The sequence below is a fragment of the Adiantum capillus-veneris genome, chromosome 8 (genome assembly GCF_014529385.1).
Source record: "Adiantum capillus-veneris isolate H3 chromosome 8, ASM1452938v2, whole genome shotgun sequence".
NCBI classification, from domain to species: domain Eukaryota; kingdom Viridiplantae; phylum Streptophyta; class Polypodiopsida; order Polypodiales; family Pteridaceae; genus Adiantum; species Adiantum capillus-veneris.
Genome location: NC_140938.1, coordinates 60,700,641 through 60,717,695, shown reverse-complemented (window position 1 = coordinate 60,717,695; position 17,055 = coordinate 60,700,641). Strand labels below are relative to the sequence as shown.

Genomic DNA, 17,055 nt, shown 5'->3' with positions numbered 1-17,055 from the left:
TTTAGATAACCAACATAGTGTTGATATTTTTTTTTTTACAGAAGTTACAAAAAGCCACAAAAGTGGCTGATTTTTTACAAGACTAGTGTTAAGTTAATGCTCCATTAAATAAATTGCTAATGCATGTTGTTAGTATTTTAGCAATTCTTGATATCGATAACAAGGGGAAAAGGTCATGAAAACTTGTCTTCTCACATGAAGCATGCCAAGTACGTGCTAAATTCTTTTCTAGATGGTGGCAGGTAAGAGGTTCCTGCCTTGGGATTACTATGCAGACTATAAATGTAGTAGTGGATTCAATATGGCTCAAAAAAATCTACGTTGATATCTTTATAATGATGACACAATTGTAACTTATTTGTATGACTATGTGAATTAGGTCTCCCCAATCTTGAAAAAATAGAAATCCTTTGAAAAAATATTAAGTGCGTAAGTGAAAGGTGAGTTTAGGAAATAAGACAAATGAAGGTGGAAAGTCAAAAGACATATGAAGGTGGAAAGTTAAAGACTTTTTGTATCCATATAAAGAGGTGGTTGACTTCACATTGTATATTAGTGTTTCTCTTCTCCTTTATTTTTCCTTTCGTGTTTTCTTCTCTTTAAAGTGTCCTCTCTCCCTCTCTCTCTCTCTCTCTCTCAATGTTGTATCCGACCACATTCTGTCAATCCTTTTTGGTTGACTGGTGTTAGGTGGTCCTTCTTAGACTATTTTCTTGGTCCCCTGCTCACGGTTACTATAGTCTTTAACTTTTCCAGTTCAAGGTTTGCAGGCCCAATCTACAGTTACTAATCATATTTATTGCCTTTCAGGACCACAAGCCTTTTAGAATGACTGCCCGCATGAGTATAAACTCGGGGGGTTCACTATGTGTAAAACTACTATATCACGTGCGTTCAAGATATGTTTGTAAAACCCCTTATCTGTGAATTTTGTTAAGAATATAATGTACCCTTTTCTTTTAAAATCTGTAAGTTTTTTTCAAATTTGAAAAAATAATGCCCATCTGTATATATATTCCTGTAAGTTTCAAGAACTTTAAATACCCTTCTGTTGAACTCACGTGATAGGTTATATTTTTATTAGGTGATCTCCCCAGGAGTATAAAACATAGCCCTGAGAATCATAAAAAGATTCTCGAACAGATTAAGTTGTACCTAAAAGGCCATAAACCAAAAAAATCTTTGGCAGTTAGAACAAGACCCTTCCCTGCTAGAAAGTCCATTGTATTACTTACTTTTGTAAGTAATTGTAACCTCACTTAATCTCTTTTGATGTACTGCAGACCCTTGCTCTCTCACAAGGATTGGAATTGACTTCTGAACCCCTCTCTGTGGCCATGTCTCTTGTCCTCAAATGTATTAACAGTTTGGATGCATCTCAACTAATATATGACTCAGCTCTTACCTCAGATAAGAAAATGTCTATCTTACACATGTTATCTTTTAATGATTAGGTTAAAGTTTTGGCTACATTAGGTGAGGACTCCAAAGAAGGTGTGAATTTAATCTCCCAATACATAGCCCAATTTCCTATACTCTCTCTGCAATACCAATAGGAGCTTGCCTTATTCTCTTCCTCTAGGGCTGATTTGTCTAAATTTTTCAGGAAGCTATGCGGCCTCAATCCATCTTTTGTTAGTACCCTAGCTATCCCTACGATCTCTCAAAGTGGTGGTATCTTTTGTAGGGATAGTGCTACTCTTGAAGCAGTCAAAGAATTTTAGAATACTTTTTGTTCCATCAGTGATTCCAACCTTTTAAAAATGGTGCCAAAAATCTCAAAAGTTTTTCCCTTCTTACCTGTCAGACAATTTGAGATCAATTCTTTTGGAGTAGACCATCAGCTTTGGGTCTTTCCCAACAAAGCCTTCTAAGCACCTATTTTGAGTGAAACTTGGGTTTACCTTGCCAACCTCCCTGCATCTACAGTTGAGGACTGTAGAATCAAGATCTTAAAAGGTGGGCAATTTCTTGACAAAGGCGAACTAATTAAAGCACCCTTAAACCTCAATATCATTGACCATTCTAAGTGCCCTTCTAATAATGGCCTCTATATCCGTACAAAAGGGAACATGAAGTTTGCTAAAAGTAACCCGGAGTTCTATAAAGAATCCATTTGGAATGTTTTTCGGCCCTATGTTAAATGTGCTTGCAGATTTCTTGACCCTAAAGCCTCTTGTGAATCCAGAATCGTGTGGTTTGATCATGCCATCTGGTTTATTCTTAACCATTTGGACCTACTCTTCCTAGAAAAACCAGTTGATTTTCACCTCTCCCTTATTTGCTCTTGATTGGGCGGCCAAGCTAAACAGATTGTAATTGATTAGATTGCCATCAACATTTTTCGTGGATTAATGCCTTGACCTAATACTAGCTGAGTTTGAACTTATTTGTGCCTCAAAACAGAAAATTTATCATGACTTCCTTCAGATACAGTACATCCCCTTCTGGATTACAAAAAACTCCACTGAAGTCTCTCTTAACCTCCCTGAATATATCTTTCATATTTTTTATGCTGATATTACACAATGTTATGAAAACATTCCATTGTTCTGTCCAAGGTAATTAGAATGGCTTTCTCCAATGCAAGAAGGAAAAATCTTTTTTATATATCACTTTCCAACAAACCAAAGTGGATCAAGAAAACACACTCTTTACAACCCCTGCAGTTCAATGAAGAGAAAATTTGTCGGTACATTTCATGGTTGCTTGATAATTGTACTATAAGTTCTGGAGGTCATTGTTTCAAACGATGCCTAGGTATCCCCATGGGGTTCTCGGTCATTCTCTTGTGGATGCACTTGGCACTAATAAGATCTGGGAAACATGCAATGTGTTGAGGAACTAGGGATGCCCTCCTGTCTCCATGAGCTTGCTTCCATGTTGCTCTCTACGCCTTGCCTTTGCCATTGTCCACAAGTCCACCCACTTGGTCATAAGTTCCAAGGATTTCACTGACGTGATCACGAACATGTGAACACTTTAATAATGTGAGTGATCACACATGAATAACATGTGATTACGTCAAATATTAACGTAACTTTCATGGTAACCTGCAAAAACCACTTGAGCAGGTAAGCTCAGCGAGCCCACCGAGAAAATAAAATAGTCCGACGAGCTTACCTATATATAGTAAAAACTCTACCATCTTTGGCGTTTTGACTAGGCAAATCCCTGGGGAGTGTATCCTAGCATCGGGTATAGTTGTTTCTCCTTGTAATTGATGTAAGGTTATAAAGTCACAGGTCCTGGCCAAACATGATTCTTAATATGGTAACCACTTCTAAAAAAATTTAAATTCTTGATTGAAGGATTTAAAATCCCGATAGGCTTACCTATATATAATAAAAACTCTACTATCTTTGGCATTTTGACTATGCAAATCCCTGGGGAGTGTATCCTAGCACCGGGTACATTTATTTCTCCTTGTGAATTGACCTAAGGTTACAAAGTCACTGGTTCTTTTTTCGGGGTGATCACGATTCTTAATACGGTAACTACTTTTGAAAAAAATTAAATCCTTGATCGAAGGCAAAGGTACGATGACAAAAAAATTGAATCTTTGAAGAGTCATGCTCATTGCAATGAAGCCACAGGTCCATAAATGGGCTGAATTTGGTTTTAGAAGATGAGCATATTCAGATAATAGGTCGTTAGTCAAGAGTTGAATTGTTGGAATTAGGCTTGCAGGGAAACACACACATCTTGGAGAAGACAAAGGAAGCTCAAGGCACACAACAGAGAGTGTATTACTTAGTGTGCAATGGAAAGATAAGATAGCCCTAGAGTGATGGGCGTATATACATTGCATGGGGGAAAAAACCTCCTAGTGAGGGAAAAATGCCATGGTGGTCCTAAGTGTGTTCACACACATCACTACCACATGTATATGGTAACAAATCCCCCCTAGTAGAGATGCGGTGAATGAGAGATGGCACATAGAGTATAGGGAAGTGTCATGCCCACAAATCTCCTGGGCGTCCACTAGGAAATATGTAAGATAGCACGTGTGGACAAAATAAGGGATTTATAATTAGGTTCATTTACATAAAAATGTACTTACATTAAGGGGATTTTAATTGAGAAAGTAAAAATTTTCATACATAAGGGATAGTTTTTTTTACAAAAATGCATACATAAGGGGTATGTGTATAATACTTGAAAATATACAAGTAAGGGATTATTTAAATACCTCTTGTTCGCATGTGCTATATGCAATTTTTACATAGTGGACTCTCCGGGCGATAAGTGTAGACAATGAATATTGTATTAATCGTTAATTTAGGTTATTGATTTATTTAAATTTGTTTTTTGTTGGTTTAGAGTCAGAGAATTCAAATGTATGTACTTGAGGATGAGGATGAGGAGGACCACGAAGAGAAGTAGGATAGAGATATACTTTTATGTACTCCTCTTCTACAAGTGCAAATGTAGCTCAAAAAACACTCATGTCTTGTACAAAAAAACTCATTTGAAAATTTGACTTTATTTGTGCTTTTTTTAAGTGTTGTTCTTTTATGTTTCAATTTATAAAGGTAAAGTGTAAGTGGTAATTTCAAAGTGTATTATACACTTTTCAAAATGCAATTGATATTTGATATATTTTATGTAGGTAAAAAATGATGATTCTCATTTGGGCCACCAAAATTGAGTGGCCTAAATGAGTACCTTATTTTAGAAAAGCTGTATAGTGACAATATATGCAATAATGAGCACAATAATAGGCACGGATATATTTTTGTGACTATTAGTGTACCTATTGCTGATGATAAAACATTATTGCGAGCATTCCCGCTGCTAACACCGCTCACACAAAAAATATGTATATATTTTTTCCTTTGTTAAACCACGGCAATGCTGACGGTTCTAAACTTATGGTCTTTATAGTGTACTACAATTAGAGGGCATGACTCAGTTTGGGTTTTTATCGATAGGCTAATCACGGTTTGTATGTCTATTCTAAATAAGTCTATAAAGTAGATGCCGAAATTAGCACGTTTTTGTGAGGCATGTTTACGAACTTTATGGTAGGAGCTCTCAAGGCTAGTAAGTTACACAAAATTTTTTCTTGGGTTCATGGGGTACCTAAAGTGATTTCCCTTAATTTGTAAAGGAAGATTGGCTTGGAGAGCTAAATGGAAGGCCATCTATAGCGCGATGCATGCAACACTTGCAGGGGCGGATAGATGGTTGTGAATGTGGCGAGCACAACGCAGAGAAGGAGGGAGAGATTTTTTTATATGCATGGGTTTCCAAACCCAATAAGGAGCATGTTGAAGCGGGTGACTAGCTGAGGGCAAAATGCCTTCTCAAAGCGGGAGGTGACGGGCTCAATCCTACAACGCGGTCAAATGGAAATTTTAAGAGCCTTAATGGAAAGTGCCAATGGCATCTTTGTTGGAATCTGAGATGATTCTAGCTAATGAAGAGCGCGAAAGGGACCCCATGGCCCCAATCTCCTTAACATAATAATGGCGGAGGGGAGTCCCCTTTACATGTGGTGCAAATTGCGAGATGAAGGCTAGATTCCAAAAGCAGGAGAGAGGAAGAAGGCACGAGCTGGAGTTGGCTCGTAATATGAAGTTGACGCCCATGACATGAAGGCCCACAAGATATTGCGCATTGTGGACACACAATTTCCCTGTGCAGACAACCCGCTGATGTCCTCTTGCATTTTTTTTTTGGGGGGGCATGGATAAGGCCTTAGTGATGGATCCCTTTCTTGTTAAAAAAAAATAAGAAGCAAAACTCACAATTGTGAGTGAATTATATTCAACAGCCCAAAAAATTACAAGGTCTTGTCATGCTCTTGTTGAGCCATGACATCATCCAGAGACTATAATTACATCGACTATCAAGGCAGCCACCCCCACCAACATGACGCCTCCTCCTGGATGCACAAGTTCGAAAAACTTGTCCTTATGAAATCTTTTATTTACCGATGGCCAAGATTTCCCCCCGTCCTAGGCATTCCATCTACTGACAGCAAGGCACAAGTAGTCCTAGATAAATCCTCCGAGTGTTGCTTGCGCCCGAGCGTCCATATTAGCACTTTGCTTTCTTGAGTAATTTCTACAAAGCTTGCCACCTCCAAACCTCCTTCAAACACAAGACGGTTCCTTGTCTGCCATACATTATGTAAGAAGAAGTACCTGACGATTTGAGTGTTGACGAGGAGGGCAGGACTTCCTGAATTCTTGCCTCCATGGAAAAGGTCAGTTTTGAAGAAACTAATTTTCCATGTTCTTTCAACCCACTTGCATATTTTCACTGCGAGACCTTTGATAGTTGTGCAGTCCATGAATAGGTGGGCCACATCTTCACTAGCCATCCTGCACCCCAAGCATCAATGTGATCCAATCCCTCTCTCCTAAATCTTCACCCCCATTGGTAGAGCACCCCAAATTACCTTCCATAGAAAGAACTTCATGTGCTATGGAACCTTTGGCTTCCATATGTTCTCCATTACCTGCTCCCACCTTTCCTCCAGCCATTGATTTTTCCACAGCTTGTTAAGGGGGCTAGACCAATTCTTCTTATGCATCATTGTCTGATATATGCTTTTAGGATGGGGTTTCCATAAGAGACTGCTTCCGGGCCATTTCCAGGCATTCCAGTCAAACTCCAAATCACAGATTGGCATCACTAAGTTGTCAAGCTCCTTCATCACTTTGTGGACAAGCAAGACCTCCAAGCTATTGAGTTGGTAGTTGGTACTGGGTAACCAAAAGGTCAATGGTTTTCCATCTCTTGTTGCCAGTGTCCTAGAAGTGCCCAAGTCACTTCAGACCCTTGTTATTCAGTTTCCTGGCTGTCTCAATCCAACAGGGAGTTTGTGGCGGATCTACAACTTTGGACAGCCAGGGGGACCAATGCAAAATGGAGTTCTTGAAGTATTTGACTTCTTCCCCCCACTTTAAGACTCTTGCTGCTCTATTGCATTTTCTTATCAGTTCTCCCGAGCTACCCCCCAGTCTTAAGGTAGACCACTCCGGGGCTAACAGTTTGTCATGAACCTCCACCCCTCTCCACTTTCCACCATCCGAGCTAAGTTTAGCTGCTTCTATCATATCTCTGACCATGACAGCCCAAACTTGATCATGTTCAGCCAAGGAAACAACAAACTTGGCGCAACAAGCTTCTGCATGGGCCACAGGGTTGAGAATTCAGAGGCCTCCTTGATTCACCGATCGAGCAACTGATTCCCACTGGGCCCATTGCCGTGGCCTGGAGGATTTCGTGTTGTTTTTCCATAAAAACCTTTTAACTGGTTTTAAGAACTCTTTCCAGTGACACTTAGGCATCTTCAAAAGTGGGCTAGTGAAGGCAATATAAGGAATCATAAAGGCATTCATCACTTTTATCCGACTTGGGAATGGGAGAAGAGCATACTCCCACCTACTCATTTTTGTTTTGATTTTTTCAAGCACCCACTCAAATCTTTGCTTGTGAGTTACGTCCACCCCCAAGGGGGCTCCCAGATGTCTGAATATATTCCCTTTTGTGACAATCTCCCCCGACCAAACAGAAGGGTCAAATGAGTCATTTTTCGATAGGGAGATCGGTCTTGACTTCTCTACATGGGACCCGGAAGCTACTGAGAATATTTGTACAATCTCCAGAGCTTTTTTGATGACCTGTGGGCACGCGTTCAAGAAGAGGAGAGAATCTTCTGCAAAACTTTTTACTAGGAGTTGGCTATTTCTTGGCAAAGCAAGGCCTTGCAACTCTCCTCGTTCCGCACTAGATTTGAGCGTCGTGATTAAAGGATGTGATCCTATGGCAAAAAGTAGGGGGGCCAGAGGGCATCCCTGCTTAATAGACCTTTTGACCTCAAAAGAGCCCACAATTCTATCGTTGAATAGGAGCTCTGACTGGCTTCCAGCCCCCAGTACGCGTACCAACCGACATAGGTGAGGCCCAAAGCCCATAACTTCCATGACCGCTTCTATATATGTCCATGTTATTCTGTCATAAGCCTTGTCCAGGTCCAATTGCAGCAGGATGCACTCCTGCTTTGTGACAGTTGCGTATTTGATGCCCCACCATTGTTGCCAAGATGTTATCGTAAATGAACCTTCCTTTTATGAACCCATGTTGATGGGGAGAGATGATCTTGTTTAGCACGGGGCCTAGTCTAAGGGCTACTACTTTAGCTATAATTTTGTAGGCCACTGACATCATTGTTATAGGGTGTTAATGTTTCAGTTGAGAACAACAAATTTGTTTTGGGATGGGTTTGATAATCCCTCTCTTTACACTTACCTCCAACAACCCTTCGACCATGGCTTTATTGGCCAATCTTGTGATTGGGGCCTTGAGATCATCCCAAAATTCTCTATAGAATTCCACCGTCATCCCATCCCAACCAGGGGACTTTTCCTTGCCAAGCGCTTGCAATGCTAGTGAACATTCGTCTTCGGAGAATGCCCGTTCCAAGCAATTAGCTTCTGAGTGGGGAATTTCCTTCTTAACACTAGAATGGTAACAGGACACTTTTATGTCCTTGGACACTTTTGTGTCCTGTTAAGTGACCATTTTGCTTGAATTATTTGAAGAGTATGAAAATGATTTTCTAGGTGCTATATATCCACAAAGTTGCCTTACGAGCTGAAAAAAACTTAGCATTTTTTTTGGAGTATCGATCTCACCATTAACCTTACTCTTGCACAACATTTTTGAACCTAAACTGTGTGAAAAAACGGGTCCTGTTTTTGGCTTTTTTTTCAATTTTTGGCAACTATACCACTCTAAACTTCATGTTTGTGACGTTTAGATGGCTAGAGGTTAGGCCTTCATAGTTCTCAACATGTTTTGATGCTTGTAGCGAGAGCTAAGTGTTAAAATTGAAAGTTATGACCAATTTACAAGAATTGCATAATCCTATTTTTTTGGCCAAAATTAGCACTTTTATGATTTTTTTTGGTGGCTTTCTTGATATCCAAATTCAATTTTGATTGTGTAGGTGTAATGTATAACATAAAGCTAATCTTCTTTGAGTTTTGGGGGACCTAATATGCTATATAGCATAGTATATGATGATGGTTGAGTGTTTTGATTGCTGAAGAATACGATACATTTTAGAGTAGCAAGTATAACTTTCTCAATATTGCTAGTTTCTTAGGCCAATTGTGTGTATTTTGTAGGTAGTAACCATATCTAATCATAGACTACAAACTTGGCTAGATATTGAGTAGTTTCTATGGGTTTCTAGAGGTCATAATGCTAAACCCAGTTTTTTCATGTTTGCTATATTTAGCACTTTATCATTGCCCCCAAGGTTCCAATTGTAAGAGATCCATTATCCTTTAAATTTTGACATGCTCCATGGCTCCTTTTGAATCCAAAGGCCCAAAGGGAACTAAGAAAACATATATATAGTATCTGTATTGAGCGTGACTGTAGAAACTTTGATGATAGGTCCACAGAATGGCAAAAATGCAACTTTTTTGTACCTATTTCTTTTTCCCAAAAAAAAATTAGTGAGGTAAAAGCAACCATATGTTTTGGTCACCACCCCATTGAAGTTAACGGGGCATTTTATCTCATGTCCTACAAAAATCCCCACTCTTATTTATATGCAATCAACAGTAAGAAATTGTTGTTTTGGGCAAAATGCACTGGTCCATCAACTTTGGAGGCTTGTAGTGACCAAGGGATGAGAAAAATTACAAGTTTCTCATTTTTTCCATATGTAGTAGTTATTGAACTATAAGCTCATGAAAGGATTTTTCAAAATGAGTGGATCTACTATGGTTTTTGAATTTTTTCCCAAAACCATGAAAGGACACTTTTATGTCCTGTTAGGTTACCATTCTAGTGTTAACACTTTGCAATTAGGTCCCTCTGGCTTCTTCCACTTCTTGGGACTGGATCTCTGGCCGTCCAATGATTTGACTAAGATAGCTCAACATCATAACAACCATCTCATCCTTGTTATGAATTGCTGCCCCTTTCTCATCATAGAGCGAGCGGATGTGGCCCCGACTCTTCTTGATTTTTAAAGCCCTAAAAAACCGAGTTTAATTAGAGGCTTCAGGTTGAAGCAAAGTCTCCCTCGACAAAAGCCTTGCCTTTCTGATAACTTCTAACTGCTCATTAGCAAGGTTAATTTGTTAATGAAACATGGGAAGTGATTTTTTAACATACACAATCTTTTAATCGGTTGAAGAGATACTCATTACCAAGACATGCAAATATCGATGCATGGTTGTGAGAAAATGGGGGGAAGGGAGAATCTTATGTAGATGTTGAAGATGCCAGCTTTTTAATCAAAGATAGGCGAATGTTGAGCGACGCGTGGACTCTCAAGTGGCAAAGCACGCTATTAGGAGGGAAAATGGTGCTAACAATGATGTTTGGATCTCTATCTCTCTTTCTCTCTCTCTTTCTTTTTTTCTTTTTTAAAAGACTTCGAACATGACCTTTGGTATAACCATACTCCTATGTAGGTGGTCTTCTTACACATACAACTTTCAATGGCCTGTCAGAAAGCTCAGACCATCCAAGAAAGCTTCTCTTTCTCTCAAGTCCTTGATGTCTCTCGACGAGTTCATCTTTGCAATCACTATTTGCGTTAGTGGTCAGATCCACCATCTCTGTATTGCTAGGCTATTATGCTAGCGAGACATTGGTGGATGTACACGATGCACTGCTCTTCGAATCACCAAACGTGTTAGAGGATCTTGATTCATCAACAACATCGAGATTACCCTGCCAAGAATTTTCTTGAATCTTGTGCTCCAATGGGAAGTCAAATGACCCAAACTCTTCCAATGTGTGGCTGTGCATTGAAAATGAAAAATCAGACAGCTCACTACTTGTGTCTAATAAGGAGTCTCTAGAATGACTAATTAAATAGAGATCATGTGTACTAAGGTTAACCCGCTCAAAACCACTTGAGCAGGTTCAAGCTCTAGTGTCGGATGCGAATACAGGAGCATGTCGGGATCAGGGGATTGCTCCTGCATGATCGAGTTGAAAAATTCGATATCCATATTGATTTATCATTTTTGTCTCTGTCAAAATTTGACAAAGGTAGTGCCATCATCAGTATTCGCAAACAGCAACACACAAAGATAAAAACTTAAACAATGATTCGCAGAAGTGCGAACGAGTAAGTTGACCTACGAGAGCTTCTCTCTCTCTCTCTCTCTCTCTCTCTCTCTCTCCCCCCCCCCCCCCAGCATTCCGAGTCTCCATAGGCTACACAATTGGCTTCTCTCTTTGACTAACATCTAGAGGGTGGATGTCCGGATGTAGTTGCCTACGATGCTAGCCAAGATGTTGTTGGAGTCCCATTTCCTTGCCTACGTTGAGGCGATTGATCTATTTTCTATTTAGCTCGATCAGCACATCCTTAAGAGCTATCAAATAATTGGTTAACCCATAGGATCCAGACGATGCTCATAAAATACATTGGTCCAAGAACGACTCTCCCTTCAATCTACATCCCTCATATATGTTGCTCCCAGAGCTCAAAGCAAAGCAGGCTAGCAATAGGAGCGGGTTTCAACACATCAAATATCGTATCCATGAGCGTTTATGTGTGCTCTTAACGGTGCTTAACTCAACTAACCCCTCTCTCTCTCTCTCTCTCTCTCTCTCTCTCTCTCTCTCTCTCTCGCGGTGCATGAGGAATGTAGAGGAGGGGATGGCAGAGAGGCGGGCCGTGAGAGGAAGGGATGAGCTCACAACATGAGACTGTTAGTCACGGATGGGATGAGCTCACAATGAGACTGTTAGTCGCAAAAGGTGGGATGGAGGCATTGTAGGTTCCCCATTGGCGGCAGGCGGGTGGGCTTGCAAGGGAGGATGATGCTCCGAAGGGATTTTTACAAAAACTAGAGTGGCGGCCGGCCTCTCTCTCTCTCTCTCTCCATCGGCACATCTCTCTTCGTTGGTGTCAATTGCTAGCCGATTGAGGGTGAACTTGAAAGTCGCCTGTGTACTCTTTGGAGTGACTGCTCTTGCATACAATGTAGAGGTTCAAATTAGTCTTTTGCTTTTAATGATTTTGAGAGAGTTTAATGCTTCATTAGATTTAATGATTTTGAGAGAGTTTAATGCTTCATTAGAGGAGAGAGGTACCTTGCTTTTGCTTTGCATGAGAGTGTACATGAGGCCATGGTCGACGAAGGCGGAGTGCGGGTGGGAGGCGAAGCGGCGAGCAGAGAAACAAGGAAGGCAGAGGTCAAAGGAACAGGGGGAGGCTTGCTCCCAGCAGGTGCGGCACGTGAAGCCCAGCATGGGGAAGACTGGGGAGCTGCGGATGCGAAAGGCGTCGTTGCCTAACATGAACTGGTAGGCGATAACGAAGCAGTCAAGGAAGGGGAAGGAAGGGGAGGGAGCTGGTAGGGGAGGGGGCGTCGAGGAATCCGAAGAGCTTTGCGAGAGTGTCCATGTTGCAGCCTTTGTGCATGGTGCCATAATCCTTGAGAAGAATTGCCAGTGTCAGCCGCTCGTGCCGCCCCTCGCCAACTGCACGAAGTCGTCTATTTGGGCATTCTGCTCGGCGGACAACGACCTGTAGAAGGCATCCGCATTAGCTCGCAACAGCACCCGTGCTGCATCATCGTTGCTTATACTATCACTGCTGTCGCCTGTAGCGCCAGCCGCATACACTGGAGTGGCTTTTATCTCTGGCTGTACATGCTGCCCGGTACTTGCTGCAGCGCCTCCGCAACAGCCTGTAGTGCTGCTAGCCTCATACGCCGGCAAGGCTCGTATCCCTGACTCTACATGGTGTCCACTACTTGTTGCAGCACATCCGCCACCGCTTGCAGCACCAGCAACATACGCGGGTGTGGCCTCGATCCCTGGCTCTGCATGCTACCCACGATTGCTGCTACTCCAAGCTGCAGCACCACCACCAACGCTTGCAGCGCCAGACGCAACCTCACTCCCCGGCTTAACATACTGCCCGCTTTTTCTGCTACTGTCTGCTGATGTTGTAGCAGATCTAGCACCGCCTGTAGAGCGAGATTGATACTCCCAAGCCCCTCGCGCTGGTTGTACATAGTGTCCGCTATTGCTGCTACTCTACGCTACAGCACCTACATTGTTGCCTTCGCTGCCACTCCACGCACCCCCACCACCGCCTGTAGCGGCATTAATGGCCGTCGGCCATATCTCTCAATTTTTTCATCAATTCTTAATGGACAACACCATCTATCTCTCTCTCTCTCTCTCTCTCTCTCTCTCTCTCTCTCTCGGCTCTTTCACGCAACCAACATCGAGTCCCCAACTCTCTGTCTCCAAAAAGGGAAGGACTCCATCCAGTACGGCCGAAGGCTCTCTCTCTCTCTCTCTCTCTCTCTCTCTCTCTCTCTATTACCCCACACAGTTCCAGCTAGTAGCACTTCTGGCGAGCAGAGAAACAGGGAAGGCAGAGGTCGAAGGAAGAGGGGGAGGCTTGCTCCTAGTAGGTGTGGCAGGTAAATCCCAGCATGGGGAAGACTGGGGAGCCGCAGACGCGAAAGGCGTCGTTGCCTAACATGAACTGGTAGGCGATGACGAAGCACTCAAGGAAGGGGAGGGAGCCGGTAGGGGAGGGGGCATCGAGGAATCCGAAGAGCTTTGCGGAAGCATCCAGGTTGCAGCCTTTGTGCATGGTGCCATAATCTTTGAGAAGAATTGCCAATGTCAGTCGCCCGCGCCGCCCCTCGTCCAACTGCATGAAGTCGTTGTCTATTTGGGCATTCTGCTCGACGGACAACGACCTGTAGAAGGCGTCCGCATTAGCTTGCAACAACCCGTGTTGCATCATCGTTGCTTATACTAACACTGTTGTCGCCTGTAGCGCCAGCCGCATACACCGGTGCGGCTTTTATCTCTGGATGTACATGCTGCCCGATACTTGCTGCAATGCCTTCACCACCGCCTGCAGTGCCAGCCTCATATGCCGGCGAGGCTCGTATCCCTGACTGTACATGCTGTCCACTACTTGCTGCACCACATCCGCCACCACTTACAACACCAGCATGATATTTTCTTATGCGACAAGACTTTCCTTTTCTTCTTCAGACCGTCACGCGCAGTTCCTACTTCTAGGTCCTCAGCGCAGTTCCTACTTCTAGGTCCTCAAAGCAGCATATGCGTGCATCGCCTCGATCCCTGGCTCTGCATGCTACCCGCGATTGCTACTACTCCAAGATGCAACACCGCCACCAACGCTTGCAACGCCAGGCGTGGCCTCACTCCCTGGCTCAACATATTGCCTGCTTTTTTTGCTACTGTCTGTTGATGCTGCAGCAGATCTAGCAGTGCCTGCAGAGCGAGATTGATACGCCCAGGCCCCTCTCGCTGGCTCTACATAGTGTCCGCTATTGCTGCTACTCCACGCTGTAGCACCTACACTGCCGCCTGCGTTGCCACACCACGCACCCCCACCACCGTCTGTAGCGGCATTAACGGCCCGTCGGCCATATCTCTCAATTTTTTCATCCACTCCTTAATGGACAACACCATCTCTCTCTCTCTCTCTCTCTCTCTCTCTCTCTCAAACCCCACACAATTCCAGCTAGTAGCACTTCAAGATTCATTTTAGTATCTCTTTCTTTTTATTCAAAAGAAAAGCTTGAGAACTACCAAACATTTCTGTATTCAGAAGATAAGCTAGACAATTACAACCATTACCCAAATGTTGAATGCATGGAAAATTGGCAAGTGTGTATTGGACTGGTCTCAAAGGTTTGAACAGCTTGAAGACGTTAATATATCACTTCATTTCATTTCATTTGTCTCTCAACCTGTAACGGTCTTTGACAGCCGACGTACTGCATTTGACGTGATGGAAGATAGACCGTCTGACAAACGACGTACAACAGCACCAGTAGTCCTCCCTCTCTCTCTCTCTCTCTCTCTCTCTCTCTCTCTTCTCTCTCTCTCTCTCTCTCTCTCTCTGCGTGTGCGAGTTGCAAGCTATTGGATGGTCTTGGAAAAATACGACATCTTGTCAGCAGGAAAGTGATCGCGTGCATGCAGGAGAGAGAAAAGGCGATGTTCCCAGCCAACCAAGGCAACTCACATAGCTTTGTTTCACAGGCGTTCGTACTGCTGCTGCTGCTACTCCCACCACTCTCTCTCTCTCTCTCTCTCTCTCTCTCTCTCTCTCTCTCTCTCTCTCTCTCTCTCTCTTTCTCTGTGCGCACAAACACACATATCAAGCGTCCAGGCCTGGCTTCTTTTGCAACGGTTATCGGCCTGCCCGCAGCCCCACATCCTCCAAATTCAAGAAAAGGAAGGACTCCATGGTTGAAGGCCGGTGTCAGGGGATTTGTGTTCGAAAGGTGAGCTGGGAAGGCGCGGGGCCTCTGGCTGTGAGAGGTGTGAGGAAGACAGTTGTAGCAGACACAATGAATGTAGACAAAGCTTGAAATTAACAGCTTGAACAAGATCCTGAAGCTTGATTATCATTAACAGTATCGCTGCTTACATTATTTAAACTCCTTCCATGATTAGAGTGGCTTGGAAGCTTGGATTAGAGTGGCTTATGGTGTCTTTGATTAGATTGGCTATGGAAGATTGGATGAGAGAGGGCTATGGAAGCTTGGCTTAGGGTTAGAGTGCTCAAAGCTTATGTCTTCCTCCCCGCTAATACAGCAGAGCACGAAAACTTGAATATCTCCTAATCGGTGCAGAATTAGCCTCTATGCGTGAGATGCAAAAATGCTCAAAACGCCCTTTTCCTTCTGTTAGCACGGCCTGTTTTGTCTAGAAATCGATTTTCCAAAATTTTCCAGAATAGGACTTTTTCGGCCTCCCTCATGCAGAGATGTGAAGTCTTTCACACACTTTCCTTTTTACCACTGACCACATGTCTTCCTCTACCCAAGTTGCCTTATATGTCCTAAGAACCCTTTCACATTCACATGTAAAACCTTTTTCTCAAGCATAAAATCTCTACGCTTAGCCTTCATTAACCACATAAAGCATACACTGTTCTGGAATCTCTTGCTTGTTTTCGAGCCCTGGTCATTGCTCATCAATAAATGTGTGAGCTTCAAATAGACTTTCTTCTGCTTCTCACTCCCTCTGAACTTGCACAGCCTCCGGTTGCCAATAGCACTTAATCAGCTTCATTAAAATCATCATCAGACATATCATCTGATGTATACATAAACAATCCTGTAATGCCTGTGAAGGTGGATCTGAATGGGAATCTTCAAGAACAATCTCGCCTTCTCGCTTTTTGAATAGCTTGATCCGTTTCCCTGCAATAGGCACTTTGAGCATAGTGCCATCAAGTTCACATAATTGATATGTTGCATTATCAAAAACATGTAGAACCACATATGGTCCAAACCACCGTTTAACCATTTTTCGCATAGCAGTATATTGGTTCTCCAAGCTACTGTCATAGACAAGTACCCAATCACCGTCTTTGATAGCATGTGGTTGTAATCTATGCTTACCATCAAATGCTGCCTTATTCTTCAATATTGCTTCTTTAAGCTTCTCTTTAGCCTGTTCAATGTCCTCTTGACGCCTCTCAAACTGGTGAATACGTAGAGCAAGCAAGTCTTCAGTAGACATACCTTCTTCCCATGGCATTATGGTCCAAGTCATAACTGCTTCCTCTATAGGCATAATGGGTTTTTGTCCATGCATCAATTTGAATGGCATAAATCCTGTAACAGAACTGTGTGTAGTGCGATCAGCCCATAAAGCAAATGGCAAGAGTTTAGGCCAATCACCAATATGTCCTTCACATGCCTTTGCTAAAGCATTAACAATAGGTGGATGTCCTCTTTCACTTTTCCCGTTACCTTCTGGATTATATACTGTAGTGAGAGCAAGTTTAATACCCATACAAGCAAAAAACTCTCAAGCTTCATCTGCATCCAGCTTGCCTCTATCTACAGTAATCCTGCCAACACATCCATACCTGGAGATAACATCTTCAAGCAAGAACTTGCATATTGAAATGGTAGCTTTGGTGCGCAAAGCTCTGCCTTCAACCTGATTAGTAAGATCTTCCTTGGCAAGAACAATATATCTCATCTGCCACACTCCTACTGGCATTGTAATAAGGTCCACCACCCACTTATAGTG

General features: G+C 42.7%; 2 protein-coding genes and 1 pseudogene across 2 annotated transcripts; all 3 read right to left on the bottom strand.

Annotated features, from left to right (window-relative positions):
* Positions 1 to 12,453: 12,453 nt before the first annotated feature.
* LOC147452219 (uncharacterized) lies at positions 12,454 to 13,019 on the bottom strand. Its single transcript, XM_086518895.1, has 2 exons — positions 12,920 to 13,019; positions 12,454 to 12,824 (listed from the first exon to the last, which is right to left on the bottom strand). The coding sequence occupies exons 1-2, from the start codon at positions 13,017 to 13,019 to the stop codon at positions 12,454 to 12,456; spliced, it is 471 nt and encodes a 156-aa protein (XP_086375021.1).
* A 401-nt stretch (positions 13,020 to 13,420) lies between these two features.
* Positions 13,421 to 14,316, bottom strand: LOC147452218 (uncharacterized; annotated as a pseudogene).
* A 1,710-nt stretch (positions 14,317 to 16,026) lies between these two features.
* LOC147452217 (uncharacterized) lies at positions 16,027 to 16,812 on the bottom strand. Its single transcript, XM_086519220.1, has 2 exons — positions 16,499 to 16,812; positions 16,027 to 16,405 (listed from the first exon to the last, which is right to left on the bottom strand). Exons 1-2 carry the CDS (start codon positions 16,810 to 16,812, stop codon positions 16,027 to 16,029), a joined length of 693 nt encoding a protein of 230 aa, XP_086375346.1.
* Between the last annotated feature and the right edge of the window lie 243 nt (positions 16,813 to 17,055).

Coding starts and splice junctions, on each gene's coding strand:
- LOC147452217 (XM_086519220.1), bottom strand. CDS start 16,812: ATGGGTATTAAACTTGCTCTCACTACAGTATATAATCCAGAAGGTAAC. Junction 16,406..16,498: donor CTTGCTCTACGTATTCACCA/GTTTGAGAGGCG, acceptor TGGTAAGCATAG/ATTACAACCACATGCTATCA.
- LOC147452219 (XM_086518895.1), bottom strand. CDS start 13,019: ATGTACAACCAGCGCGAGGGGCTTGGGAGTATCAATCTCGCTCTACAG. Junction 12,825..12,919: donor AGTAGCAGAAAAAGCGGGCA/GTATGTTAAGCC, acceptor GGTAGCATGCAG/AGCCAGGGATCGAGGCCACA.